The sequence below is a fragment of the Motacilla alba genome, chromosome 19, assembly GCF_015832195.1.
Source record: "Motacilla alba alba isolate MOTALB_02 chromosome 19, Motacilla_alba_V1.0_pri, whole genome shotgun sequence".
Lineage (NCBI taxonomy): Eukaryota > Metazoa > Chordata > Aves > Passeriformes > Motacillidae > Motacilla > Motacilla alba.
The window spans coordinates 9811923-9838131 of NC_052034.1; the positions used below are offsets into that span (position 1 = coordinate 9811923).

Sequence of the window (26209 nt, forward strand, 5' to 3'; positions counted from 1 at the left end):
TGCTGGCCCAAGGCAGGTACAGGTTGCTGGCTGTCTGATTTTGGAACTGCTTTTAAGCTCTAAACCTCATGACATCTGTGAACATCCCATCAACTGCTTTAACTAACATTGTTGCAATGAGATCACTTCAATGCTTCTCAGTTTTCTCCATGTAACATTTTCCTACTATTCTGCAGGAATGCTCTCTGTGTCCTTCTCAGCTGCCTGTGCTGGGGGTGACCCAGTGCTGATGTTCTTCTCTTTGTGTTGCAGCTGTTTCACTCCTATCCTCCAGCTGTATCAGGTATTCCTCCCATGATCCCTCCCACCGGCCCCTTTGGCTCGCTGCAAGGAGCTTTCCAACCCAAGGTAAGGCAGGAATGACCCGGGACTGCTCAGATACACCCTGGCAGCCAGGGCAGGGCTGGGCTTAGCAGGGGCTTCACATCCTGGAGAGGCTGAGCTCTGACCTACAGCTTCATTCCACAGGGGACAATTGTCTTTTCCCAGATTTACCACAAAGAGAAGTTATTTCTCATTAGGGTCAGATACGTCTACAAACTTATTTTTTTTAATTATTTATATAAAGGCATGGTTAACTTTAGAAGCAATATAATTAGTTCTGAGATAGTGTGCATTAATGAAAGGTCATGTAATAATCAGGATTTTAAGAAATGGTGCTCATTCTTGTTTACTCATTTCCATAATTACCTCCCAGCTCCAGCACAGTGCAGAACACTGATTTGGCTCTCCTCATGGGTGATAACTGGGGGAGAGAAATGTGGCGAGTTCAGGGCTTTTCTCTTTTGTTTTTTTGGAGTCACTCTTTATTTATCAGTGGGAGGAGGTCAGTCTATAGTCTTTGCAACTAAAGACTGAAATCAGGAGTAGAATTTCTGCAGAAGAGACACCTTCTTCCTTAAATTGGCCCATCCACTCTAATGACTGAATATGTAAATTGCAGTTCATTAGTGAGATTCTTGTCTGTATGGTAATCAGACTGTTAACAACTCACTTAATTGTCAGTTATGCTGGAGCTGATTTCTATTTTCTTCATTTTGACACAGGAACAAGCTCTGTCTAAATGTAGGGGGGTTGGGTTGGGGTTTTTTTTTGTTTGCATTTTTCTCCCCCCAAAAAACTGCATTTTATTAACTGACTATTAACATTCAAATAATGGGAAGGGCTTTAATTTTTTCCAACTGGATGTTTTCCCATATTGTGGCAGTCCCTGTGGATGGAGTTGAGGTCCTTGTGCAGTGATGCCTCTGTGTGCTGAGTGCATCACTGATAATCAGCAGAGCAGGGGCTGGGTCCTTCACATGCTGCTTTTGATGCTGTGTCATAAATGTGTTCCTAATCAGGTTTTTCACATTAGAAGATTTTCCAGTTTAAACAGTCACTGTTCCTTCAGTGGTTTTGATTACAGTAATGGGAAGTTGGTGGATAATCAAAGTGTGGATATGGAGATGATAATACTCATATTACTGAGTGGATTACAATGGTTCTCCTTTCCTTTATAAAAAGTTTATCTCCATTGTTTAGACAATGTAATTATAAAGAACTATTATTTTGCACATTCTGTTGCTTGTAGGCGTTGTTACTGGTGTGCAGCTCATTAATGTTGTCTCTCCTTGTGGAATTTCCAGACTTCCAATCCTATTGATGTTGCAGCCAGACCTGGAACGGTCCCACATACCCTTCTACAGAAGGATCCACGGGTCTGTAAAAACTGCTTTCTTTTTCTCAAGTAAATCTGTTCCTTCTGAAAACCTTGAATGCTAGAGCTGCCATCTTGAGAAAGTCCAAATTAATACCCTTAAAACCAAAGCTGTCTGAGCTGTTTCATCAGGGAGGGCCGCAGAAGTTCTGTGGGAACATTTAAAACAGCCCTGAGCAGCGGCAGAGCTCTGTCCTTGCTGGCAGCTCTCTCCCCCCAGGCCCAGGAGTAAAGGCATAAAAGTCCAATTCAGAGTAGAAAATGTACAAACCTCCCCGAGATTTGTGTTTGTACTCTGTAATTGTTTTTAATGTGGGTAATGACAGCTATTCCCTGGGTCACTGTAGCATTGACTGCCCCAGTGAAATATGGATGCACTTTATTGATCACTTTGTGCCTCTGGATTTCTGAGTTCCAGGGGATGTGAACAGCATTTATTGCCTCAGCACTTTGTCCCTCTGCCCAAGGGTTGTTGGTGTGCTTGAATTGATGGCCACTATTTCCATGAGGAACTTCACGCTCACATATTTTCAGCAGAACTCTCAGACAAAAGCACTGAGGAGTTCTCCCTAAAATTCCGAGTTGTGGCACGGCTGAACCTCCAGAGCTGTTGTCTTTGTGTTAGGCTGAGTTCCAGTACTTTGGGTTGCTCAGCAGTGGAGCTGAGGTTGAGCTTTACCCTGAGAGGAACCACATTTGTGTTTGTTTGTCTGAGTGCAGAGATAACCAGAACCTCCCATCAGGAAGTCATTTAGCTTTATGTTCCCTTTCAACTGGGAGTGAGTTTCGATTATTTCAAGATGATGCATTGTGCCATCACTGCATCTGCTAAGTACCTTCTGCACCTATAAATCTCCTTTAGTATTGCATTTCAAAACAGAAAATCCAAAACAAATGAGCAGTACCCAATAAATTGAATTATTTCCCAGTATTTATTGATGAAATATGAGCAAAAAAAGGGAAATAAGAAAATAATCTACTCCAAAAAAAAAACCCCAACAGGCCACATCAAAAATAAAAATGAGAAAATTGGGTTTTTATATGGGCCCTGTTTACCAACATCTGTTTCAGTGTGAAAATAATTAGGGCAAAGCCCATTTATGCCAGAGAGCAGCTTGGGCAGCAGTGAAGCACAAGGCCGTGACCTTGGCTGGTGGGTGGGCACACTGCTGGTGTGCAGGGCATGGCTGTCACCCCATTCCAGCCATCCCAGCCCCTCGGTGGGATCGAGCCCTGTCCATTATCCAGCCTTGCCATGAGCTGAGGAGCTCTGAAAGATAAGAGCAGGAGTTTGCCCAAAGGACAGATCTGTGCCTCCATCAGTGCAGTTAACCAGCCATTTCTGCAGCATTAAATCAACAAATTGCTGCTGCTGCCAGGGGCCAGAGCTCTGTGTGAGCCTGGTGGAGCTGCTCGTCACCACTCAGGTGCCACAGCCAGGGGGAGGGGACAGCACAGAGATGGAGGCTCAGGACTAATTATTATCCAAAAGGGCTTCATTTGAAAGTAAAATTCTAACATTTTAATTTAGTCTCTTAATGAAGCAATACAGATTTGTTAATTAGAGCAATTGTTTGAGTGACAGGCGTGTAACCAAGCTGTCATTTCTTCTTCACAGTTGACAGATCCGTTCAGGCCCATGTTGAGGGTAAGAAATCTTCCTGTGCTCCTGTTTGTCAAGCTCGGCTCAGTCCCACCAGGTTGCAGCACAGAATAATTCCAAATGAGAGCTGCCAAGTGTCACCTGGGCAGTTCTGCCCTGCTTTTGGGGAGAGCATGGCACTCCTGCAGCTCCTGGTCACTCAAGGACAAGGCAGAGTTTCACAGTTGGAAGTTTTGCTCTTCCCATGCAACCCCTCATGTGACTACTTGAGCTTAAATATTGCTGATCCTTCCATCATGGTTTCCTGAGGCAAATCCTAGAGGTCCTGGCAGTGATTCCCTGTTATTTCTCTGCACTCTGAAGGAGTTTGCTTTATTTTACTGTGTGTTTTCTGTGTTATTCAGTGTGGTATGTCCCACCCAGGTATCACTGTCCACTGTAGACAGACAATCCCCTTCAAACACAAAATATTTAAAAAATAAGGATCTAAAGATCCAGTCCATGATCCATCACTCATCCAAAAGGGGTTGTTGTTAATTTTTCAGCCTATTCAAGAAAAAGGTCTAGACTTTGCTTTAGTGAAATTACTAAATCACTGGCACAGCCAGTTTTTGCAAATTAGCAGAATGCTTGAGTTTAGGGTAGTATGTCTGTGACATAGAGTTTATTTTTTATGATTTAACTATTGGTTGATACCTGGCTAGAAATAGAAGACAGACCATGTGCCATAGTTTGTGAAACATTTAATTCACAGGTAGCTTAAGGAGACTCTTGAATTCCTGTGATAATTTTTAAATCTGCAGGAATCATTACTAGTGTAGGTAACTACAGACCCCTAGGTAACAAAATTGAAGAAAGTATCTCTCAAATGAGTCTTTTTCAGACAGTTTCCAGCTGTGCTGGAAATGGAGTACAAACTCAACAGGAGGCCTAACAAGCACTCTGGTTCCTGCCTCCCTCTCTCCTCCCTGTGACTCTGTGACTTGGGGGGACAAGGGGGATGCAAAGACCCCCCCAGACAGAGTGAATTGAGTGACCTTCATTGTTTTCAGCACATTTATGAGCTGAAGTCTTGGAGGGACAGACCAGCAATTACATGAGGGAGTCGGATGAATTTTAAAAACCAGAGTGACCTTTTAAACCACTTCCATTTTCATCTTTTGGTGGAAATGCCAATTGTGGAAATGACCTGAGTGTGCAGCTGTGAACAGTCCAGCTGTGCAGGGCAGCTGCTCTCAGGGACACAGCTTCACAGCTTTCTGCAGCACAAGCTGCACTCTCAGCCAGTGGCATCAGAGGATTACAGGAGTCTGTCCAGCTGGAGCATTCATGGATGGTCAGATAAATTCCCTAGCAAGGGACAAGTCTTTCCAGTTCTGGTTTTCCAGGAGGATGGAGAGGGAACCCTTTGCTTTCAGTTGTCTTGGCATGGGGATCCCCCAGACCAAACCAGACAGGGCTCAGGGTCTCTTTTCTTCTAGAAATAGAATAAGGCATCTGAGGTCTTGGAAACTTGCTGATTCATGTCTTGTTTTTCCAGAAACCTGGCAAGTGGTGTGCTATGCACGTTCACATCGCCTGGCAGATCTACCATCACCAACAGAAAGTCAAGGTCAGTGCCTGGGAAGCCTAGGCTGGGGTGGAGGGCACAGAGCAGAGCTCAGAGAGGAAAGGCTGGCTCTCAGCTGGGCACTTCTGTGCCAAGGCCAGTGCCTTGGTAAAGTCACACACACGGCACTGAGCAGAAGCCTCATTTCTCAGGGTTGGTACGAGGGCGAAAAGCTGAAGGCAGAGCCCCAGCAGTGTCTGGGATGTGCTGGAGCCAGGACAGCAGATCATGTGTATGAGCTCCAGCTCTGTAGCTAGCAGGGGTGAAATGGAGGTGAGCTACAAGGTGGCTTTTATTTATTTATTTATGGCTGAGGACACAAATGTATCAAGTGGGGTTTTTTTCTGGAGGCACTAGGCATGTGTATCCACTTCCTCTTATTAATGTTCAGGGGCAGGAGAGGGTGCAGGAAGACTTCTCCTGTCCCTAGGATGCTTTAGCAGTGTGGCTGCACAGGCTCCTCTCAGCCTTCCTTCACAGCCCGTCGTGGCCAGAGGGTGGCACCTGGATGTGTCCAGGCTGCCCAGGCAGGCACAGCCTCTCAGGGGATGTTGTGTTATCAGACACTGCCTCACTGCACTGAAGGTTAGGGGATGGAAGTCCTGTCTTAATTATTTTTCAAGCTCTGAGACTTCAAAGGTGAAAGCCATGAGCAGTTTTCCATTCTTATTGTAAGTGAATTTCCATTGCACATGGACTCGGGGAAAGTTTCTTCCCCTTTAGGATATTTTCACTGTACTCATCACTTTAAGATCTTGTGTTGCTCCTATAGTTTTTAATAAGTCAGGAATGGTTGCTGTTCTTCACTGCTCATACTTCAGGAATCAATAGCTTGTGTTAGAAACTAAAATTACCAGGGAATCCTTAGCACTTTGCAGTTTGTGTGTGCACTTGAATTGTGTAGGGTAGTGCTATAAGAATATGAAGATGTTGAACAGCTATGAAAGCACACAGCTAATAGGGTTTAAAAATAACCCTTTTAAACAAGGTTGACAGGTTAATTTGCTGCAGTAGACATATCTCTCTTCTCTGCTTCCTTATGTTTCCCCTGCTAGTGATCTTCATTCATCTTCCCATTATCAAAAAAGACAAGATTATAGACCTAGGGAGTTATATGTCCTTTTTTTTATTTTATTGAAGAGGTATTTTCTTGAAATGAAATGATTATTCCCATGCTATCTGTGTCCTTTGAATCTTCCTTGATTTGATATTCAGAGAGAGGTCAAACAAGTATATTTGTAACTCATAGTAAATGCCATTTTCATGCAGCCATTTCTTTTACCTCATACTTTTCCACCTTCCACCTTAAAAAAAAAAAAAAAAAAAAAAAAAAAAAGCAAGCAAGAATAAAGGCCAGAAGTACATGAAAGGATGTTGCTCGAGTTTTTGAGGCTGTGCATGATGATATTTTCAAGAATAATTGAGAAGTGTGTCTGGTCAGCAAGGAGAGTTGGGGTGTCCCTGGGTACTCAGGAACCATGTTCCCCTCCTGATGTGACCACAAAGGTGAATCTCTGCCCAAAGGCTCACACAGGACAATTTCCCTTTCTCCTCACTCACTGCCATGGTTGTGAAGGTGCCTTTTCTTCTGCACAAGCTGAAGGTGCTGCCTGACCGCAGAGCAGGGAGTCAAAGGGGCTGGTTTCCAGTTTGCATGCGGTGCCACAGGACTGCTGCCAGTAATGATCCGGACCAGTAATTGCTTGCAGAGGGCAGCAGCAGGCACTGAAGGAGCAGGCACAATGGGAAACTTTAAAACACAACCTTCTTGACCTCAGGAAAAATTGCATGCAGCTGTGGATGCTGTTTGGCTGCCTGTGCCTCTGCAGCAGGACCTGGATAACCTCTGCACACCTCAGGGATTCAACAGAGCTGCACAGCAGTCAGGGCACAGAGCACATTTACACCCTCCTTACACTGCCCAGTGCTCAGGAGAGGATTTATTCTCCATAATTGGGCCTCTCTCCTTTAGGAAGGGCCTTACAGCCTGATCTAAGAGCAGTGCAGACATTTACATTGATTTTTGTGGGCAGCACGCTCAGGTGTTACACATTCTCAGGAAATACATTAGGAAGGATTGGCATCCAGGGGCTGCTCTCCTGAACAGCAGCTGGGGAGAAAAGAAATCTGACCATTTCCCTGGTACTATTTTAAGGTAAACCAACGCATTCAGAAATCTTTTAACACATCCGTGGTGTTCCTGTTCCTCTTCAGACAGGGGATTTGTTCGTTATTTAGAGCAGCACCATTCATATGGCTGCAATTAAAGCTTCAGCCAGCTTTTGCTATTCTGAGCAATGCCTGTCAGGGGTTTATAACTTGGTTGTTAAAAAAGAATAAAAAGAGTTCACAGCATAAAAATCTGGCACACAGGCTTCAAGTGAGGCATTTGTATTTTCTGAACTCCTTTTAACTATTAAAGCACTTCAGTGTTACTTCCTTAAAAGACTTGACCTTGACTTGGCAATTTCGGTATTCTTGCAGGCCATTATCTCCACACATAGATAATGCCTTTGTTTCCCTTTTTCTTTCTTGTTTTCCTTCTTTTTGTCTTTTTTTGTTCTCATGACTATACAGATGTGTTTCTAGCACTTGAAAAACAGCTATGAGGCATGCACATTAATTTGATCATAACTTTTTAATACGCATATTTATATCATTGTAATAGTCTGTACTTGGGGCTGGCACGGTATTAAATACTGATTTATAATGCATAGCCTGCTCCAGAACTACTGTTAAGATCTCTTGGTTCCTTGTTACCCGTTTATAAATCCTTTCAGCTGCCCTGCACAATTAATCAGCAATCTGCATTTAGGGAGTTCTGGCAGCACAGGTAATTGGGAATTTGGTTTTCTTCCTTCATTCTATAAAACTACTGAAGTGGGCACCCCTGAAATTGGGATGTGGCACGAAGAAGAGCACATCCTTCATCCACTTATCCCTCACAGTGCAGCTGCCTCAGCAAATTCCCCTCACAAGAGGGAGGCTGCTGACTCTAACACATGCAAATAAAGACATGCAGCACTTTGAGTGTGGAGTGGGAGCTGTCCAAGTGGGACTCAACCACTCCTGCTCTGCACTCTGGTTCCTTTCAGCCCCTCGTCAGGCTGGGGCACTGGAGGATGCTTTGCATCCAGCATTTCTTGGTGGCACCTTTCCCTAGGAAATGAGTGGTTCTGGTGTCCGTGTCTGGTCTTTCAGCACCCCTGCCCAGCTGGGACCAGGGCCAAGCTGACATTCCCATTTATTATTGTGGGACAGACCTGTCCTTACAGCTCAGCAAGTGTCTGAGGCCTCTTCAGAGAGTTTTATGTTTGTTGTTGAAGGCAGCTCTGTGCCGAACGCCCTGGAGGGGTGGGTGTGAGCGTATGTGAAAACACTGGGGAAATTAGCAGGAAATACACAGGAGCCTGAGCTTTTCCCTCTTTGCCTTAGATCTCCCTTCCAGGAAAACAGCTGTGCACCTGTGCTCAGAGTTCCAAAAGCCAATATTCTTGTTAAAACATCGGTATGAATGAACTGCTCTACCCACATAACTCTGGAAGTGCCTTTTGCTGTTGCCTTTTCAGACAGTCTCTTCCAAGTCCTGTTTTCCATTTCAGAAACAGATGCAGTCTGACCCACACAAGCTGGACTTCGGCCTGAAACCAGAATTTCTGAGCAGGCCACCAGGCCCCAGCCTTTTTGGAGCCATCCACCACCCCCATGACCTGGCTCGGCCATCAACTCTCTTCTCCACAGCCAGTGAGTACTGAAAGTGAAATCCCCTACTTGCTCCTTGCTCATTAAAATGCTGATCCTTGCCATGAATTTCCCATATGCTTTGGCTTATGAACTCTGCAAGACATGCCAGGGGCTATTAGTCTATTTGATAAATATTTAAAAATGATTCTGTATGCTTTTATAAAAAGCCCAGCCTGCTGGAACACTGCACAGGTTGTAAATGAAGGAACATTTCCTCACAGAGTGATGTCTGATGCATCGTGGAGATCAGGTGTTGGAAATAAGGTGTATTTCACACGCATTTCCTTTTTGTTTGTGACCTGAAACATTCATTCCCCTGCATCCCTTGTCCTCCAACTGGGTATTTCTGTTTGGAAAAGCAGCTGCTCTTTGCATGGGATCCTGCGAGCCCCATGCAGGGCGCAGCAATGTCAGCTCACGTGAGCTGTTAAAGAAGGGACAGCCCAGAGCACAGCGAGCCCCTCTCTGAGCCTTTGCTGGGAATTGACCCCTTTTGCTTTGTTTTGGCAGGTGGGGGGCATCCAGCCGGGACCCCTTTTGGCCCACCACCCCACCACAGCAACTTCCTCAACCCAGCTGCTCACTTAGGTACGTCCTCTCTTAGCCGGGGGGATACAGCTCAGACATTGACCGCTGAGAAATGACAGACTTCCTGTGGGGAGACACTCTGAGTATTCTGCTTATGAACCTTTACAAATGGCACATTTGAGCTGTTTAATTTTAGTCTTCACCCAGGTGGAACTTCTAAATACACACAGAAAATTGTCACTAACTGTGTTTTGAAATACTTCTGGACATTAGAGGAGCAGAGTGAGAGGAATGGCTGGGTTTCATTTGAGTTATGCTTAGAACCAGTCAAAAAAATGCCTTCAGGACGAGGCTTTGGATCACAGAGATGTTTCTTTTCCTAACTCCTACTTAGATATCTGTTTTTCCATTAAAGTGAATGGGAAACATAGCTTTAAAATCTTGTGATCTGGCTTCATGTGTCAGTTAGTGAAAATTGATGAATACCCATTTAAAACCAGAACCACCCAAGTTACCAGATGTTATTTCTTTTCTAGCTTACTGCTTTTCTAATAAGGTGATTTGCTCCTTATGGGAGCATCCAAGACTAAGACTTTAAATTGGCATCTTTCTTTGCATGAGGAAGGATTTGGGAGGGTCACCAAACTAATACAGCAAACAGACAATGCAGGTTTATCATTCTGCACTTTGCTGCCTATGGAAAATGCTGGCTTTGGGCTTCTTTTTCTCCATGCTGATATTTATCAGAAGTGACTTCATCAAAATTTACTGCATTAGACTGCTCCAAAATAAAGTGAGAATTTGCTTTATATGATTTTCCTGTTGCCTGTATGCATTAACTAAAGAAATTGTTCCAGCATTTTTCAGTCCATACTAGTTTTTTGTGTAGTATGAGCAATAAACACAAACACCAAGGGAATCACAGAAATCTCAGGCCAGCATGACATATCAGTGAACAGGACATTTTATTTATACCCTGGCTCTGGTTTAGGAGACATAGCCTGAAGGTGTTTGGAACACAGTTGCCAGAGTTAATGATAGTCTGACTAGCAAGGGACATTTCCTGAGGAAGGAAATAAAAGGAAGTAAAACCAGAGATGTTTGCAGGTTTCAAATGAAGTATCATGTCCATTTTAACATCTTGATTTTCTTTAAGAGGGATTTTTTTAGTAGATGATGCCATGAGTATGGCTAGGAACAAAGCCAGTGGTTTGTGTCCCAGCCCCTCAGAACCCTGCTGTGTGTGGGGGACGCTGTTCCAGCACTGCTGGGCACAGCTGGGGTGCAGGGGGGTGCCACAGCGGTGCTGGATGGGAGCTGGCAGCCTCAGGGGTTTCAGCTGTTTGTGTTGGTTTGCAGAGCCCTTCAACCGGCCGGCGTCGTTCAGCGGCCTCACCGCCGTGGGCAGCAACGCCTTCGGGGGGCTCGGGAACCCCACAGTCAGTGAGTACCTGGGCCATGGCCCTCCCTGCTCTGCAGCTCACCAGGGCCACTCAGGGGACTCTTGGCTCTCTTTTGTACTGGTTGGTTACATCACTAAAAGATGGGAATTTGGAAAGCAACCTTTTCTAGTTGACAGTAAATTGGTTTTTGTTAATTATTTAATAGTTCGGGTTCAACCTAGTGCTAAATGTTACCATTACATTGTTCATTAAAAAAAAAAAATAGAGCCTTTGAGTGTTTGTGAAATTTCCCATGGTTTTGTTGCATGTTCAGAACTAAATAATGTGTGCAGCTAGGGAGCTGTGGATGGAGACTTTTTTTTTTTAATCTTTCTCACCAGTAGTTCAGGCCATGTGCCTGGAAAAGATCACTAACCTGCATTTACTAGTCCAGGTTCATCAACATTTCTCTAAATTTAGCCAGTCACAGAAAATCATCCTTTTAAAAGTCACTCTCTTTCTTCATACTTCAAATCTGGCATGATTTTGGTCACATATTATTTTATTTTGGTTCAGGATCAAATGCAACAAGCTCCATTATTTATAGTCCCTTTAACAGTCATTTCCGGATGTCTCCAAAACATTTGGAATAAGGATCGTTGTCACTTTTATCTTACTCCTTCATCCCTTGTCAATTTTATCCACAGCATTTCCCTTTCCAATTAAAAGAGCTGTCAGATGCCTGCCCATTTTTAGGAATGAGACCCTCTAATGAATCTCTGTTAATTTCCTTTCCTTTTCCAGCTCCCAATAATATGTATTCATTTTAACTCTGAGTGCTGTAAAAGTTGTTTTGGTAAGTACCTTCACTAGAGCATACCTTTTTCTTAAACCTTTTTGTTTTCCACTTCACCATTTCAGCACCCAACTCAATGTTCGGCCACAAGGATGGCCCCAGTATGCAGAGCTTTAGCAACCCTCACGAGCCCTGGAACCGACTGCACCGAACTCCTCCTTCGTTCCCGACCCCTCCGCCCTGGCTGAAGCCAGGAGAGCTGGAGCGCAGTTCATCTGCTGCAGCTCATGACAGAGATAGAGATGTAGATAAACGAGACTCATCTGTTAGTAAAGATGACAAAGAAAGGTACGAAAGAACACTTCCAAGAATTGTCTAGTTCAAAGCTTGGGGCTCCGTTCCGCTTTTAACCCTCCCCAGCCTGGCACGTTGTGAACCCAGAGCTTCACCAGAGGCACACCTGCAGCTGTCCCCAGGGTGGCACCACGGAAGAGGCAGGTTTGCAGCTCAGGTGTTCTCCTCTGCAAGGTTTCTCTTCCCACTTGCACTGCACACTTCACCTGAAGGAGCTTTACTGGAGCCCAGTTCAGGCAGTGTCAAGTGGGAATAGAATCAGACCCACCCACTCTTGCCTTGTGGGTCACATTGTCGTAGCTCTCTTGAAGGGTTAACATGGAGATAGTGCCTGACAGCATGGAAGAAAGGATCCTGAAGTCTATCAGATGCTTATCTGCACCTTCAAATACTTAAATAACTTTGTAAATCGGACCTTGTCTGCAAAACACTTTCTCCCTCCTCAAAAAACAGCCTGACCAGAGGTGTGAGATGAGAAGACTAAAAATGCACCAGGAATGTCATGTGCCAAAACCATAGCAAGCTTCAGAGCATGCAGTTCATGAAAAGCACCTTCTTTCCCCTCAAAGAAGCCCCTACACTTGCACTGCTGTTAACACACCTTCCAACACAATTTCTGTTCAGTGTTTTACATGGACTTGCATGCTCACATGTCCAGGCTGGGAAGGGTTAATGGAAAGTAAAACCTGGTCATATTTATTTTTTTGTCAGGACTGTTCCCATTATTCAGTTAACGCAGTAAAAATTCCTCTTACATTGAATTACCAAATTTTTAAGAGTTTGCCATTCAGCAAGTGTCATGCCTTCCTTGAAAACTGTAGAGAGGCTGATTTCAGCTTTTTCACTTGTGGCTTGATGGCTTTCCTGTTAAGTTTGCACATTACTTTACTACATAATGGCTATTTGTTTCTAATATTTTAATCTAAAAGAATATTTAGGAGATGTGCTTTTCTGACTTCTCTGTCACTAACCCAAAGATACGCATTAGTAGCCTTTTCTAAAAGAAGTTATGCTAACACATTAGATATTCTAAAACTACATGTAAGAGATTTTCTACGTTATTCTAAAAGAAAGGCGAACTACAGATCTTTTCACCTACATTTTCCATTTGGAATATTTTCTGTTTGGTAGCATAGCTTCATTATTTTCATGTCTGATGTTAATGCTTCAAAAGAAACTGCTGTTAAAAATTGGGTTTTCTGTCCTGCAAAAGGCTTAAGCATGTGAGTAACTTTACTGGCTTGAATGGCAAAGCATCGTTACTACGATCTGGGTAGTCTGTAGAATTATGTGATTATTTTGGTTGCTGCTTTGTTGTTTTCTCATGAAGTGTTCTGCTGAAGAAAATCCCTTACTGAGAACATTCATTGCAAGCTGCTTTGGCATTGCCTGAACTCCATATCATAGCTCAGAACTTATTTCTTTTCAATAATTTGAGAGCTTAGCAGTAAGCATCATCCATCCCTCATACTTGTGCACAGTTCCAGCTTGCAGTGAGTGCAGTCCTGGGTTCACCCCTGCAGCGCTGCTGTGCCCAGCTCTGTGGGCTGGGACGTGGCACTTTGCGGCATGTTCACACTGTGGGCTGTGTGAGGAGAGGCTGAGAATCCCTTCCCAGAGCTGTGCTCCCTGTGGAGAGAATGTCTGAGGAGTTGAGAGCCTCTCTTACCTCCTCCTTACCATTCAGTGGCACCCAGTGGGGTGAGCACAGAGCTTTCTAGTTGAGGTCCCAACCTTTGTTATCTATTTGAAATTAATTTGCCCACGTGGGAAGAGATGGGAATCACACCCAGAAGTTTGATTTCATCTCAAAATCATCTGGTCATCAAGGGTCTAACCTTACCAATGCAGGAATGGCCCAGGTAGCCAAAAGCATTAACCTCAACTCCTCCTGCAGTGGAAAGGTCCCTCTGAGGTTGGTGCTCCCCACCTAAGGTTGGTGTTGGATGGGGTGGAGATCCCTGGTGGCTCCTCTTGAATCAGCTGCATGGCCTGTGCACCGCAGCCCCTCCCAGGCAGACTGAGAGAGGTGAATCCCTCAGACAGCCCAGAGAGTACAGAACTGCAGCAGTGACCCTTTTCAGTGTCACTCCTGGCTGGGAGTGACACTGCAGAGCCCCGATGGCTCCTGGAACATTGCGTGTCCCTTCTAGCTCAGGGTATTCTGGGACTCTGTGATTCATTGCAGTTTTGGGGGGGATTTTTTAAAGACTCTCTTATTCCAGCCCAACATTAGGGGAAAAAAAAAAAGAAAAGTAAAAATACCAAATGTGAAAAGCAGGATTTGTTCCTTCCCAGTGGTATTTTGTTTAAAAGATGTCACTGAACACATCCAGTATAATCATAATGGCATTTAAGGATCTGCAATCCTAGAGCATTAAACCAAACCAACCAAGAATCTGTTGATCTTTCAATCAAAATAAATGAGGCACACACCTCAGCATAACAAATTCAGTATTTTTCAATGTAGCACACAGCCTCAGAACTTCTCTTACTTGGTAATAAGTTCATTGGATAATGTGATTTTAAGTTTCTTCTTTGTGGAAGCAGTGGCTTAGAGCTGTTCTCATATTATCAACCTAAGGAGCTCTTGACAAATGTGAGGATTAAGAAGTTATTCCTTCTCTGTCCACCAGACTATGTGCAGCTCACTTAAATGAGCTGGATAATCAGGAGCCTCTTGAGATGTTACCATAACACTGTCATTGAATACAATGACATTGGAAAAGGAATTTGTCATTTTGGTTGCACATATATTTCTCCTTAATTACAGAAAACAGCTGCTATTTTTTCCAAATTTTATATGTCATTTAAAGTACATCAATTATATAGAAAATTGATTAAATATCAACAAAAAGACTGAATGAGCTTTCCTAAGGAAATAAAACAAATAAGGGTACCCTCTGAACTAGTCCCATGTGCAAAATAAATAAAAGATTAGGTATTGCAGAGCCCACAAGCCAGTGTTTTCCCAGCAAAGTAAAAGAATTGGACCCTCATGTTGAGAATCCTTCACTGGAGGGCCTTGACTTGGTCTCCCTGTGTCCAAATATTGAAGCTGTTAAATGCCTCAACTCCTGGTGGAAAGCAAGTGGAAGGAAATTAGAGCCAGGATGTGATTTTCAGACTTTTCAGGTCCCATTGAATGGAGGCAGCACCTGATCCCAAGCAGTGAAGTGCTGGACAGTGCAGGTGAGGCAGGGCTGGTATCAGATGCTGTGTCTTCCAAGTGTTTTCCAAGAGTCATATTCTGGACTTTGGAGGTCTCTCAGACATGGCCCATGAAATGACAGCTTCAACTGTTCAGTCTAGACACAGCAAAAGATGCACCTGGTGACATTAGAATGAGTTTCCATCTCCCAGGCATTTTTTCTGCATTTGCTGCAGTTTCACTGTCCAAAAGTACCTAGAGGTACAAATCTTCCACAGCTCAGCAAAAAAACTAGGTAGCAGGAATTGTACAGGTGAAGGAGCAAGTGTTCACCTTGGAGTCACCCTCTGAGCTGCCCTTCAGCAGCCAGTACTGCTGATCTTGCCCAGAGTGTCACCTGCTGGTGACACCCAGCCTTCAGGTGACACCAGCACCCAGAGAGACACCATGTCAGCTGGAGCTGAGGGGAGGCCTCACTGCTTACCCTTTGCACAGAATCCCAGAGTAGCTGGGGTTGGAAGGGACCTCTGGAGATCATCCACTCCAACCCCCTGCTGAGGCAGGGCCCCCCAGAGTGGGTGACACAGGACCGTGGTAGGTGGGTTTTGTCTTCAGAGAGACCTCCCTGGGCATCCTGTTCCAGTGGTCTGCCACCCTCAGTGGAAAGAAGTTCTTATGTTGAGTTGGAACTGCCTGGGTTTTAGTTTCTGGCCATAAATAATTGTTGCCTTTAACAGCACATTGTCCCTCATCCCACGTGGAACAGAATTTCCATGCTCAGCAAACAGCACATATCCAGCACTGAATATGTGAGCTGTCCTTATGGAGAGATTCCAACTCAGAGGTCAATTGAAATTACTAAGAGGTTAAAATCATTGGAACTGAGGGATCAGATTTTCCTTGTGAATTTGATTACTTTTAAATGGGAGAGCTTTTTCACTTAGCATTGCCCATAACAACTCCTGGTCAACACTGCTTCCTGAAAACAATTGGTATGGAACCCATTTCCATATTTAGATTTTTGTTCACTGCCAGACAATAATTCCCCAATCTTTTGTACACCAATACTAGGTTTGAAAGATGGGATGAATTCACAGTATTTTCTGACTTTGTAGCATTGGCCCTGTCCTGCTCAGCTTGTTTTAACCTAGAAATGGGAAGGGTCGGTCATCTGAGGAGCAGCTGACTCTCGGTATGATGTTTTCAGAGCCAATCTGAAGGATGGACAGACAGAGCAGACTTACCTCTGCTGAGGAGGTCGGCACAAAATCTGTGTGATGGGCAGCTCCGTTAAACTTGCACTGAGAGTCACTGCACACTCAGGGAAGTGCCTTCCTATCAGAGGGCTGGGTTGGCACCATCCGTACTGGTGGTACTTGAAAGGATTTTCCCTCAGTTTGAAGTAAATGGAATTGTGAAAAATAAATTGAAAAGACAGACATTTGAAAAGAATAGAGGAGAAAAATTAGTAGTGTACATAGGTCTGGAAATGTTTTTAAAAGCCATTTGAAAAATAGTAATCTATTTTCCCAATGTATTCTTAATAGAAGAAGTAGGTAGAATACTATTAACCATGTAATTTATATTTAATTGCCTCACTTCTTGGATGAAATGAGTATGTTTTTACTTTTCTCTCTCTTCTTTGCAAACATTTAAAGTCGTTGAAATACATGTCCTAGAGCTAGATTCCTATGGGAGCCTTCTGTGGAGTTCAGTGTTTGAGGTCTCAGTCAGATTCCTCTCAGAGCAGCTTTGGAGATCTGCAGCTGCTGCAATGAGATAACAGAGTAGGCCAAGTTTAGAGATGGGATGTTCTTCTGGAGTTTTGGGTGTGCCAAAGGCACAGCGCCTTTAGTGGTGCACGTCACCAGCTCTCTGCAAAGCCACAAGTAGAAAGCCAGGCACTCTGATGCTTTGTTTTCTTTGCAGAGCTTCTCATACCTTCATTTCACACTTCTCTTTCTTGTAGGGAGAGCATTGAGAAAAGACACTCCAGCCATCCTTCGCCAGCACCTATCCATCCAGTAAACTCCCTCGGACATAACCGCAGCTCAAGTGAGCAGATCAGGAGCCATCTGAATCCTGAGGTTCGAGAAAAAGAGAAACCCAAAGAACGAGAGAGGGATCACTCCGAATCTCGGAAGGAAATCAATGTTGAAGAGCACAAGGTGAAGGAGAGCTACGTTTCAGAGAAAGAAGGCCTGAGCCATGAAAGCCGAGTGGTGGAAGAGTCTAAGCAAATGCCCAGGGTTCCTTCCCCCTATGCCAGGCCCCCCGTTGTGGAGAGCACCAGGCCCAACAGCACTTCCAACCGCGAGGCCGACAGGAAGAACGAGCCGGCGTACGACAACCCGAAGAAAAGCAACGAAGTCAAGGTGAAGGAAGAGCGAAAGGAAGACCACGATGTTCAGCCTGAGGGACCTCAGACTCATAGGTCATCTGATCAGCCACCACCAATATCCACATCCAGTGTCCATCCAAGTCCTTTGGTGTCTATGCCCATGACTGTAGGTGTGACTGGTATACATCACATGAACAGCATCAGTGGCCTGGACAGGACTCGCATGATGACCCCTTTTATGGGAATTAGCCCAATTCCTGGTGGAGAACGTTTCCCTTATCCTTCTTTCCACTGGGATCCAATGAGAGATCCCTTGAGAGATCCCTACAGAGAGCTGGATATTCATCGGAGAGACCCCCTGGGCAGAGACTTTTTGCTAAGAAATGACCCCCTCCATCGCCTCTCTACGCCAAGGTTGTATGAAGCAGACAGGTCATTCAGGGATCGGGAACCTCACGACTACAACCACCACCACCACCACCACCACCCTCTGTCCGTGGACCCGCGCCGGGAGCACGAGAGGGGCAGCCACCTGGACGAGCGGGAGCGGCTGCACATGCTCCGCGAGGACTACGAGCACGCGCGCCTGCACTCGGTGCACCCCGCCGCCCTGGACGGGCACCTGCCCCACCCCGGCCTCCTCACGCCAGGACTGCCCAGCATGCACTACCCCCGCGTCAGTCCCCCCACGGGACACCAGAACGGCCTCCTCAATAAAACTCCCCCCACAGCAGCTCTCAGTGCCCCTCCGCCTCTTATCTCCACGCTGGGCCCTCGGCCCGGCTCTCCCAGAAGGACTACTCCTCTGTCCACAGAGATGAGAGAGAGGCCTCCCTCTCACACCCTCAAGGACATCGAAGCTCGATAAGCAGAGTGAGACTCAATGAAAATCAGAGCAAGAGGGACAAAAACCTTGTAAATGAACATAATATAAAGACCTTCTTACTAGTCATTGATACAGACTGGGGATGTGACCCACTGTACAATATGTATAGACCTGAGTGCAAAGATTTTGAAATGATTTTTTTTGTATATTATATGTTGAAATTTTCCAGATCTTTTAACCAATGTTCCATATGTTCCTCGTGTCTCCTACTCTATTTTATTTCTAGTTTAAAAATTTCAAAATTTGAACTGAAGAACAAGACATCAGTCTGAGCGATTTGACTAAAAACAAGCCACCACCAATGTCAACCCTACAAAGGTCTTTCAAACCAGAAGTGAAGTCAATTGTAGATATTTATGTAAAAAGATTGCTTCATGGATTAATGGTTCATATATGCAAAAAGGGTAAGATGAAAGCTTTACTTTGTACAAATGTAAATAGATAAAATTAAGTAACATAATACATTAATACTTCTTAAACTGTGCTATTTGCAAACTTAATATTGATCAACACAGTCTGCTTATGCTGTGTTACTTATATTGTTATAGACAGCTAAACCCCTTCAACTATGCAATGAATTTTAAGGCTTTTCACAAAAGCCTTTATAACTCAAAGGAGCCTTTTCAACACACAACATAATTAAAGTCATATTTTCCCTGAACAAGCCCATTTCTAATGGAAGCCTACTTCTCTTGTTTTGATGAAGAAACAGCCCTTCAGAGGTGTAGTTTTCTGTGTGAACCCTTGCATCAGGCTGCTGAGGTCACTGTAGCTCGTGTGTCCCTTGGATGGTGTCAGGGTGAGTGCTCTGTGATCACTGACACGGAGTCATGGCAGATTGGGTTTCAGTCATATTAATCTGGGTTAAATGGTAATAATAGAATGCTGGAGATTTTCCAGAACTTTTGTCACTTAACATGTCAAATTTATTTTGGGGAGAACATCTGCTTATAGCCATTCATGTCTGGTTTTATTGCCAGTGTGTCATTTTTATCTGTACACACTTCTTTTGTGTTAAGTGATTTTTAACTACATTGAAACAAATCCTACAAGAAAGTGAATACTTTTCTAAATGATGGATATGTTTTCACTGTAGATCAGTAGTTTAATTAATGAACTCCATTGCAGATTTCATAATGGAATTTATTGTATTTCAGTTGGTAATAAAGTCTGTGAATAGTTAACAGGTCAGCCTTGTTGTTCCCTAATCATAGAAGACATGAAATAACCTGAAGAACATGGTCCTTTTTAAAAATATGCATCAATCTTCTGAAATCTGTCTTTTCATAACACACTTTTTTATAATGTGTTAAGTTTCTTGTCTAAATATTTGGAGAGAATATGACTTTATCAGAGAGAATTCAATATCTTGTCTACTGGACTGTAAAATATATGTATGAAATAAAATTAGTTCCATTGGTCTTCTAGTGTATTAAAGTGCTATCTGAAGTTGTTACCCTGTTTTGGCAAAAAAAAGAAAAAAAAAGAAAAAAGTTAACTACAAACAGTTGTTTCTAATGATCAGAGATCTATTTTAGTAGTCAACTGAAGGTTTAGTTGTGAGCTTCAGATTTTTGTGAACTCCAGATGTTGTGCAGTGTTTCTTTTTTTTTTTTTTTTTTTTTTTTTTTTTTTTTTTTTTACAAACAGAAGGAAAAATACAAAAAAGTAAAGTCCCAACCCTGAGGAATATGTACACTGGAACCGTAGTGGTAGCTTTCAGTATTGTAAAGAGATTGTTATATACAAACCTTTTTGCTGTTTATCCTGTATGTAATAAAGTCCTTTCTAGATCCTATGTGAACAGAAAAGTGAAGCGGCTCTCAATCTTCAGCATGTTTCCTCAGCGAAGACTTGTGTAATGTAAATTGTGCCATGTTATTAAAAAATGTGAACTAAACTGCTAGGTGCTTCTTTGTGTGCAGTACCCCATCATTGCTATGGGGAGGAAGTCCTTTTTCCCAACAGTGGGGTTTTGTTCAGAAGGAGTAGCTGTTAAAATTGTAAAGGAAATGGCAAGCTTTCCTCAGCCATCTTATTGAAATCCTTAGAGCTATCAGGGAAAAAGAAACAAAAAGGAGACCAGATCCTTGGCTTGTCCAGATTCTTTAAAATATAGTAACCCTCTACTTGGATTAGATTTTAATTAGTCAATAATCTTGGTCTGCTGGATGCACATCATTAACAACCTGCGTTACTGAAGGAAGGCAGAACTGGATGGCCACAGAAGGATGTAACTGCTGGAGCCAGCAAGAGAGGCCCCCCCGAGGCAGGGTCTGATTGAGAGCATCATCTTCCAGGCTCATCTCATCCTTATAGAGGAGCCTGACAGCTCTGGCAGTGTCTTCAGGAGGGAAGAAACGTGGTCTTGATTGTCCAGACTCTGATCCTTGGCCTCCCAGGTGCTGAGCAAACTCTTGTTGATGGTCCTTGATTCCCAATTAAGCCAATGAGCCCTTGCTCCCAGAGCCCAGAAAGCATCCAGGCATTTCAGTCCCTTTGAATTCAATTTAAGTGCTCCACACCTTTGAAGATCCACGTGTCAAGTCTTCTTGTACTGGTGATGCTCAGAGGAGTATGCCTGAAAGGTGTAGTAAGAGATGAAACAAGATTTTTAATGCTTTTAAACTTCTTCAGGTGCATTCACTGCTTTTCAGAAGTTAGATGTAAGGATGTTAGCTTGCAGGTATCTACAATTTGATCTTTTTTGAAGGGTTTTCCATTCAGGACATTTGTCTTAAATCTTCTATTTTTGAATTCACTTGTGTTTAAGAAATTAATTTCATTTAAAGACCATGCCAGATACCACCTGTGGGAATGAAATGAGTCGCAAGGGTATTCATTCTGTAAGTTGTGTGAGATTTTGATCATAGAAAACCCTCAGTGTGCTTACAGCAACCAGGACTTTGCTTTAGGTTTTCAAGTCCCACCTTCCCAAATTCCAACTAATTTTCCACATAGCAGCTTCCTATCACTAGCTGAGATGCCAGATACAATGTTTAGGAAGGGAGTCTTTAAAAACAGTCCCAACATTTGTTTCCCAATACGTTGTTCATTTTATGCCATGCTTGATCCCTTCTTTTTTAACTTCCTATATTTTGATCTTTGGTTTTTGTTACTAAGACTTAGCTCCAGCCTGGTTTTCTGCTTTTCATACCTTACTGCTCCCCTCTTTGCCAGTCCTGTCCTCTTTCATGGCCTAGGACAGCTAAATCTTACCAGAGGCAGCAATAAACACTGCAGATTTTTTTACAAAAGTCATATTGTTCCTTTTCAACTTTGTCTGTAGGAGCTCATGAAAACTAGTCCTTGCTGGACTGGAAGATAGGCAGATGGAGGTTGGGGAGGATTTTACTGCAAGTATTTTCATTTGCTGTGGCTGTGCCTCGTTGAGGAAATGTTTAGCACGGTTCTTGCAGATTTGAACTCTAATTATGGCTTCACACGTGCAGGTGACTCTGCTGAAAGTCTCTGGACAGGGACCAAAGTCACAGAGCAGTGGTGCTGCACTTACAGAGGAGCTCCTTGGCTGGCTGCTTGGTTTCTGGCAAGGAAGAAGAGTGAGCCGTGGTTCGGAGACCAAGGACTCCAGTTACACAGGGTTTGTTATTGCCACAGTGGCTTGGTTAAGTCCCACCTGGATAAACCAACTTCCTTCTTTGGACTCCGCCTGCCAGCTTTGGAGCGGCAGTGCTTGTCTTCAGAAGGTGATTTGGATCACGATTCCAGTTAAATGGTCAGAATTGCCTTTGGAGTGTGACTCTGCCTGAACGCTGGATGGAGGCTGGCCTTTAACTCAGCTGGTTGGGAATTGCATGCAGACGAGTGGTGGGGCTGCCCTGCTGATGTCCTGGTCCCATCAGATCCTTCTTGCACATGTAAAAACCCAATCCTGGCCATTCCTTACATGAAGCTCTTTGGGACACAGTCTGTCTCTTACTTTGACTGCACCATGATTGGTGCCCTTGACTGGGGCAACTGAGCATTGTCCAGTGCAGCTATACTGCAAAAATTCTTTTAGTCATACTAAAACTGAAGGCTTAAGTGAATTAGCCAGGAAACCTGTATAAAAAACTCCACACTTTTGCTAGCCAAGGAGAACCAGAGCTGCAGGTGAGGACTGACTGTTCTGCCTTGCCCTGTCTCCAGCTGGAGGGGCTTGGATTGTTTGTGCCTGTGGCCAATGTAGAAGTTCCCAGCTGGCATCTATTGGGGTCACACCCCTTTCTTTTTCCACTGGTATCTTGCAGGTTAGCACAAAGATATTTCCTGGTCATAAAATAGATCCCCCTCCTCATTTGTGCACTTTGCGGCTGCATACAGCAACAGGTATTTATGGACACCAAAATGCCTGTGTGCTGTCAGGTACAACACCAGGCAAGAAGCTCAATCCAGCAAGGAGCAGAGTATAAAATCCTGGTGCCACCCTACAATCTCGCAGATCTGTTTTGCTGCCATCTGATGTTTTCTCTGCTGGTTCTGGTAATACAGGCTTCAGTACAGCATTATCCCCATTTTATAAACAGGAAAAGTGCTGCTGGGAGCCCCAAACATGGAGTCACCAGTGTAATACCAGGCACCTTCTGCTTGAGTGATCTCAGGAGTCACCCAGGGCAATTGGGTTACTGCCTGAGACACTGGAGAACAGAGAAAAGCCTGAATCAGGCAAATTGCAGACTCAAGGGTGGCAGGAGATGAGGAATTTCTGAGTTCCTCCTTCAGTTTTAGAAAGTACTTTTAACCCTCCATATTAACAAATTGTGGCATCTCAGACTGCTAAACTTATCTGTGAAGGAAGGGGTTTTACCTATTTGTTGATAAGTAGTTCATGTATTGACCCAAGCTGATAAGGGCTGTGGTCATTCTGGTTACTAAGGGCAGATTTGCTGTTTTGTCGTTTGTTTGATCATCTTATTGCTCAGTACTGAAACTCACTCTGAGTGCAGCATTTTTCTTTGTTGAATTTATCTTTCTCTACTGAAAAACTCGAATTTAGCCCTAGGAACTGAGCCATCCATCCCCAGTACAATCGTCTTTGTTTCAAGACAAGATAATTAAGCAAAAATTGAATCAGTTCATTGCATAAAGATGTCACCTATCAAATACAAAATATGTTTATTAAATGTGTCTTTTGCTTTGCATCTTCAAAGCCCTTTAATAGTTTCTGTTGAATGTGTCATTGTGGGAGTTTGTTTTATGCAGCAAAAATTCCATTAGCATCAAAAGCTAGGGATTTTTAAACTTTTTCTTGTATAGACAACTAAAATTGCAAATATAAACTTCTAAGGATTTTCAGTAGTCCCTGTATTGGGGCCTCAGTGTATTTGGGGTTACCATGGTGTGTTTGGAGTTAATTTGATTAAAAAAAAAGATGGGGAGGTATCAAAAAATGCCCAGTTATTGCCAGCCAAAAGGAACGTTTTGTCTCCATTAATCCTAGAACAGTGAAGCAGAAGTGGATTTGTTTTAGCCTGTTAGAAAAAGATGTTGTTCTGCAGTGGTACCGCAAGAGGGTGGTTAAAGAGAGCCTGAAACACGTGTAGGCTGTGCTGGAAGAGGGGACGGCTCTGCTGTTCTGGGCGAGGTGAATGTAGCTGTAAATTGTTTTTATGAGAGTCTGCTCTGTGAGGAGCTTTCATGTTTCCCTGCTTGAGCGACAGAAATCCCAGTGGTGCTGTGGCAGACGCTGCTCAGGCTAACTAAGGAGTGACCTTACTTTGTCACATTTAATACAAGGGACTAGAAGTGGTCCGTACCCAGAGCATTCCGCTCGGTAGAGGCAATTGTATTTTGGAGAGTTAGGTTTAAATTGCATGGTGCTACAGACCAGCAACAAAGCACATTGTGCTTGTGTTAAGGGAATAAAAGATGCTTCTCTATTATGAATAGTAGACACAGACTGAGTTCGTGTATGTCAGCTCAAGGAGCTGGACTCAATGATCCTTGTGGGTCCCTTCCAACTCAGGAGATTTTATGATTCTATTCTATGACCTCCTCAAAGTCTCAGCGCATCTGTCTGTTTTTCCCATTACCTGGCTTTTGAAAGGAGTAGCCAAGGACTAAGCAAGATAATTGTTTCATTTGGAGATGGGAAAAGAAATTAATGCCAGGTTTTCTAAGGACATAGATTAAAATGTTTTTTTGAAAATCACCAGAGCTGTCTGCATCATACCAGCAGAAAGCTTGGCTCTGTTTTTTCCTTTTCTACCCTCACTGCCCTTGCCATGTGAACGGAGAGCCAACCCTTCCCTGGTGCTGCTCTCCTGACTCTCGGAGGGATGGGGGACACGTGGAACGAGGAGCAGCAGAGCATGGCCCACATCACTCCGGCTGCTGTCTGGCCAGAGGAGGGGGGCTGGTGGAGCCTTCCTCTCCCTCCTCACACCGCCCATCCCCACACTGCCCACAGCAAGTGCTGGACAGTGCTGTGTCTGCAGGGCCCCAGCTGGGTGTCCGAGAGGAGCCAGTCCCCAGCTGGTCCCAGGGCACTGCGCTGTGAACTCAGGGCTGCTTGGAGGAGAACTGAGCTCTGTCTCCCCACAGCCCGAAGCTGGGGACCAGCACTGCTCTCCTGGGAGGCACAGCAGCGGGTAAGAACAGCATTTGCCATGATCTGAGCTGCAGTGAGGTGGAGCACTGTGCTGAGGAGATGGGGGCTCGCACCTGAACACCCCAGAGAGGGCAGCGGCACCTCAGCACCCCGATACTGGGGAGACTCCTGGTTGCAGCACCTGCCCCCAAGGCAGAGCCCCACAGAACGAGTGATTGGGCATTGGAATGGCCTGACCAGAGAGGTGGTAGGGTCACCATCCCTGGAAGCGTTTAAGAAAAGACTGGATGTGGCGCTTAGTGCCATGATCTGGGTGACAAGGTGGTGTCAGGCCATGGGTTGGAGTCGATGATCTCAAAGGTCTTTTCCAAGCTAGTAAATTCTGTGATTCTGTGATTCTCTGATTCTGTGGTTCTGCAGTTCTGTGGTTCTGTGATTCTCTGATTCTGTGGTTCTGTGATTCTCTGATTCTGTGGTTCTGTGGTTCTGTGATTCTCTGATTCTGTGGTTCTGTGGTCCTGTGACTGGCAGCCCTGGCGAACACATCTCATCCACCTCACAGCATTATCACTGGGGCTTGTTGTCAGCAGAGTCATGCTATGATAGTCATTATGGTTTTAAATGACTCATTTTCCACTTAACTGTATTATTGTGGCTTACAGAGCATCTGGAGCTTTGCAGCAGTAAATACATCACTGACTACTACAGCAATGTACTAATCTGTGGCTTTGAAGAATCTCCTTAACAAAATACAGCCGGGGCAGGCAGGCGTTGGTGCCCGTGTGGGCGAGCCCTGCTCTCTGGGGCACCTGTCCCACACTGGACCAAAACACGGCGGATGCTGATGTGCTTGCAGGAACTGGTGGAGCATCTTTAGTGCAATTTGATACCGCTTGAATCTGGCATTTTTGTGGAATAAAATGAGAGATTCTTGTCAGATGCGCACGAGAAACCCTGCTGCTGCTGTTGGTGTACTGGGGAACAACGTGGGTCTGCCCTGAGCAGTCCGTCCTGAATGGTCCCCTGCTAATATAAGTAAAGACTCTTTATACTACATTATGTAAAAACTCTTTATACTATATTATATTACATTATTTTGAGCTTATTCTCGTCGGGCCCCGCAGGCTCGGCCCGCGATGGAGCTGCAGAGGGCAGTGTGGGAGAGGGAAAGCCCGCCCAAGATGGCGGCGCGGCCGCTCGCCGCGGCGCTAGAGGGAGATGGCGGGCTGGGAAAGCGGCGTTTGGGGCCGTTCGGGCGGGTTTAGCCCTCGGGCGGATCCTGCCTGCCAGGAGCCCTTCTGCCGTGCCTCGAGCTCTCCACAGGTCTCGGCATCTCCCGCTTCCTGTGTCAAAGCTGCGCGGTGCTCGAGTGGCAGTCAGGCTCGGATTCATTTTGATAGAGGCATCTTGAGAAACATCGAGTTGAAGTGCAGGCTGGAAAAAACCGCATCGCCTGTAAGTTCATGTGTCGCCTGAGGTGATGGAAAAATGAAGTGGGAAAAGGAGCAGGTGCGACAGGCTGGGGTTTACATGTGTTCATTTCCTCGCCATGAAATGAGTCATCCA

At 44.5% G+C, this 26209-nt stretch overlaps 1 protein-coding gene across 2 annotated transcripts in view; it reads left to right on the forward strand.

Moving 5' to 3' along the window:
• Window positions 1-19891, forward strand: part of AUTS2 (activator of transcription and developmental regulator AUTS2) — a 782988-nt gene extending 763097 nt beyond the window's left edge. For both annotated transcript variants that reach the window (XM_038157971.1, XM_038157972.1), the window contains exons 11-19: window positions 253-348; window positions 1629-1700; window positions 3318-3347; window positions 4843-4914; window positions 8514-8655; window positions 9166-9243; window positions 10543-10626; window positions 11487-11709; window positions 16836-19891. In XM_038157971.1, the coding sequence (XP_038013899.1) occupies window positions 253-348; window positions 1629-1700; window positions 3318-3347; window positions 4843-4914; window positions 8514-8655; window positions 9166-9243; window positions 10543-10626; window positions 11487-11709; window positions 16836-18075 (2037 nt within the window). In that variant the 3' untranslated portion in view covers window positions 18076-19891. The remainder of the gene's footprint in view (window positions 1-252; window positions 349-1628; window positions 1701-3317; window positions 3348-4842; window positions 4915-8513; window positions 8656-9165; window positions 9244-10542; window positions 10627-11486; window positions 11710-16835) is intronic.
• Window positions 19892-26209: the final 6318 nt, after the last annotated feature.